The 4,400-nt window shown below is 40.1% G+C and overlaps 1 protein-coding gene across 1 annotated transcript in view; it reads left to right on the top strand.

The window, feature by feature from the left end:
* The first annotated feature begins 1,193 nt into the window (after positions 1–1,193).
* PSMA3 (proteasome 20S subunit alpha 3) overlaps positions 1,194–4,400 on the top strand; it is a 25,965-nt gene continuing 22,758 nt past the window's right edge. The window contains exons 1-2 of the mRNA XM_007951873.2: positions 1,194–1,214; positions 3,681–3,763. Coding sequence (XP_007950064.1) covers positions 1,194–1,214; positions 3,681–3,763 — 104 coding nt within the window. The remainder of the gene's footprint in view (positions 1,215–3,680; positions 3,764–4,400) is intronic.

The raw sequence follows: 4,400 nt of genomic DNA on the forward strand, positions 1-4,400 counted from the left end.
CATAGTGCTAATGCCTTTGACTGAGAACCAGAAGGCTAGCGGTTCAAACCCACCAACCACTCCTCGGAGGGAAGACTGGGAAATCTACTTCCGTAGAGATACCGCCTCGCAAAACCGAGAAGGGGCGGCTACGAGTTGGGATCACTGGTCTGCAGTGAGTTAGAGAGTTGCCTAGTTCCTCTCATTGAATGTAAAATCCACGAGGGATAGGAGTATGTCTTGTTCATTTTTATGTCATCAGTGTTAAACCAAAGTACTTGAAACATTGTGTGTGTGTGTGTGTGTGTGTGTGTGCGCGCGCGCGCACTGGTGGTGTAGTTAGTACCTAAGGCATCTGAGTGCTAACCAGAAGGCTGGTTATTCAAACCCACCAGCCTCTCCCCAGAAGGAAGGTTGGGCAATCTACTTCTCTAGTGATATCGCCTCGGAACCCCAAGGAGGGGTCGCTATGAGTCAGACCTGACTCGATGGCAGCGTTTTTTTTTTTTTTTTTAAATCTATATCTGTATCTATATCTCTATTTATCTATCTATATCGTTCAACAAATCTCTTGAATTAGTCTTATCCTTAAGTCTATTAAAGAGGGTTATAATTAGAAAGGACATTATGCTTCCGTAAAATTCCAACCTGAGTTCAATGATACAAATTAACATGCAGTTTTCCTCTCGAGGGCTTGACGACAGGTGCATGATGGGGATGCCGATTACAGACGAGGTCAGAACCAGGATGCCAACAGTGGGGGTTACCTCTCTTGTACTGCTTTGTGTTTCTTTGATCTTTTTAAGAGAATACGAACATTTCTTTGCTTCGAGGAAAAATAAGGAAGAGAAGAGAGAAATACTATAAAAGATAAATAATTGCTAGAAAAAGGAATGGAGTACCTTCATAAGCAACCTAATGACTACAAGTGGCCGAAAGAGTCAGGATCTCAACTAATAAGGTAGAACACTTCACCTATTCTGGCCCCACCCCGACAGCTGCGACACATTCGTGCCGCCAGCGACGCGCATCTCCTCCTTTCCCACAATCCTTTACGTTACAGGAGCGGAAGATATGGGAACGAACCCCAGAGAGAAAGTGATTGGTTGGAAGTCCAGCCAATGAGAGAGCCTATTACTAGCTTGTGCAGTACTGCAGCGTAGGGGAAGCGCCTTAGGCCTTGAAGCCCTACGCGGGTCGGTTGTTTTACCACGATGAGCTCCATCGGCACCGGGGTGAGTTTGTTGTCTCTTGGCGTAATAGTCTAGCCTAAAGATTAGTGCTGAGGGGAACTCAGATGGGCGGCTGTGGCTGAATTGGGGTCCTTTCTGTGCTCTGGTTCTGCCTTCGGCCAAATGGGCCTCTTCCAGCTACCGGAGACCCGGCAGTTTTTCATCCGCTGTTTTCTAGGCCTGTGTCTGAGGTGATGGAGACTTCTGAGGCTTTTCAGCTCTGCCGTAGCGGGCTTGATGCCGCAGCATCGAGATGTTGGGATAGATTTGGATTGCTGAGTCACTTTGTTCAGCCTTTTAGGAAAAGTGAAAGTGGAAACTTGTGAGGTTTGAAATAGTGTGTGGAGAGTTTGGACGACAGAACCTCTTGATCACCACTGAGACAATGAGGCTTGCAATTCCAAGATCTGAGGCGCATAAGTTTTCTACATCTATTTCTGTATACCGCCTAGAGTACTGCTGACTCACGGGGACTTTATCTTCCTGTCGAGTATTATTGATCGACCAGTTAGTATGACAGTCACTGGAAACCCTGTCGGGGCAGAACTATTAAAAAATAGTTGAAAAGCTAAACCTGGCAAGTTCTTTCAGTTTTTCCTTTGTCCCGCTTTTCCTGCACAAATTACTGTACAACACTTTTAGGCATTAATACCGTAAACATTTAAATGATAGGGACTTAAACTCTTTCAACTTTCAATAAACACGTATTGAAGATTTTAAAGTTGAACTTGTTAACTTGTTGGCTTTGTTAAATTTATTGGTTATATACAGTCCTTTGCTTACTCCTTTTGTGTACTTCTGATAGGAAGTAAGTTTTTGTTTCGAAATGTTGATTGATTGATTGCACTAGAGACATTGAATAGTGGGTTTCTTAGTTCATCTATTCTACTTGTTCACAAGATTCTGATACTCAGTATTACACCCAAGTGTTGGTATTCTGAGTTTGATAACGGGCAACTCAATTTTGGAGTGGTGTAATCCATTTGGTTATGGGAGTCTGAAGTAGTGTCACACTTTTTTTGGGGGGATTAGTAGATCTGGAAAAATGTGTGTTTTGTAGCAAATGAACTTTGTAACTACTTTAACATTGCGTTAAATTAATAATTCTTCATTGTACAAACCCTTTAAAAATACATGATAATATAACTGGGTAAGATATTACAGTGGTGTAGAGTTAATGATCTCTATTTAACAAATCAGGGGACTGAGTTGCAGAAAACACCACTGTTGAAGGCTTACCTCCTGTCACTTCTCCCTAGAACTCCAGATACCTATATCTGTCTTTCTCCTTGACATTTCTCTCCACTGTAATAGGCATTTCAAGCTCTACATGTCCAAAATAGCTTTTGGTTTTCTCTTCTCCTTGCCATTTTGCATCTCCTTCAGTTCTCAGATGATTGAAAAGTCCAATTCAAGTTGATTAAATGGGGGGGGGGGGTGATTCATCTTTAATTCCTTTTGTATTTCAGAACCAGTCCATTAGCAAGGCTCCCCCTCAAAAAAGAAAGTTATCACCTCATATTTCTTCTGAAGTCAGAGCCTCCACCACTATTTTTGGACTGCCTCCTCTTACTTTCATTCTCCTTCTCTTTACAGTTCATCTTCCACACAAAGCAATGTTTTTAAAAACATTCTATCACCTCCCTCCTTAAAAACTTCTCCAATGACTTCACGTTGCATTTGTAATAAAATACAAACTTCCTACTCCAGTCTAGTAGTCCTTACCTACCTCTCTGACATAGTCTGCTATTCTCTCTACTGCTTACTGTGTTCAAGACACAGTGCCCTTCTTTTTGTAGGCTGTCTCTAACGTAAGGTCTTTGTACCAGATGTTAGAAAGATTATTCCTCCGTATCTTAAATGGCTAGTTCCTTGTTATTTAAGTCTGATTCTGCCTAGATGTAACTGCCCCCAAAAGGCTTCCTTAATCACTCAGTATGTGGTAGTCCCACAGTCTATCACATCACCTTGTTTTATTTTCATCATAGTACCTTTTGTGGCTTATGCTGTATCTCTACCACCTAAATTCATGCTTGGTCCCATTTGAAAATGGACTTCATGAATAAGTAATCATCTTTGGATTTCTTTGTAGTAACTGACATAATAGATGCTCATTAAATGTTCGATGAATGTTAAATAGTTTGTTCCCAGTCATATTGTTAGTGGCATTGCTATGAATCTTTTATTTTTAAAAATAAGAGCTTCCCCAAATCACAAAAAAAGGGGAAAAAAATGAGCTTTGTGTTCTATGGGAAAAAAGTTCTGAGGGTTGACAACTAGCAGAAATCTAAAATTTATGACATTCCCTTAGCTATTGATGCTGCTCAGACATGCTTCCTCTTCTTCAAAATAGTCTTTGTTAGGATGTGACACATGTTCTTGATCTTAAGTCATTTGGGGGGGAGATGGTATGGTTATTATTACCAAAAGATACATTATTATAAGCTTATTGTTGCTTTTCTTCCCTAGTATGACCTATCAGCTTCTACATTTTCACCTGATGGAAGAGTTTTTCAAGTTGAATATGCTATGAAGGCTGTGGAAAATAGTAGGTAAGAAACACAGTTTTACTTTCAGTAAGTATGGTATGACGTATGATTATATGCCTCCTTTTGTTTTCTGTATTTTTGGTAATTAGGCTTTGTTATGTTACTTAGGCATAAACTAAAATAATCTCAATTTTATTCATCATTTCTGGTGTCTCTGTACGGCAGATCTTTTCCATGTCCCCCAGTGCTATATTTCCATTGATTCCAGGATCGTCCACCTAGATATTCTACTGTCTTAAATATATACTGTATTGAGACAAACTCATCATCCTTGCTAATCCATTTTTCTCTTTTAAATTCTTGATTTACGTCATTGTTTTCCTCAATCATTAGGTTTGTGACCTTGTAATCTTGTCATTTATTTCTCTAGTATCTCGTATTTTAAATGTCCTATGCAGCTAATCATGTTTGTCTTAGCAGTGATTTTTTTTTTCTTCCCCATTGCTGCTGCCATTCTCTGAAAGGTGTAGGATTATTGAGATATTACATGTTGGGCTCCCTTCCTTTATTCTGTCTTTTTACCATTAGAGTAATGCTATAAAATGATTATTTGGCATCCCGTAGCATCTTTATTGGGAGCTCTAGTAGCATAGTGGCTAAGGCACTTGACTGCTAACCAGAAGGCTGGTGGTTCAAACCC

This window comes from Orycteropus afer, unplaced genomic scaffold (genome assembly GCF_000298275.1).
Source record: "Orycteropus afer afer isolate SDZICR_OR568_19922 unplaced genomic scaffold, OryAfe1.0 scaffold00314, whole genome shotgun sequence".
NCBI classification, from domain to species: Eukaryota; Metazoa; Chordata; class Mammalia; order Tubulidentata; family Orycteropodidae; genus Orycteropus; species Orycteropus afer.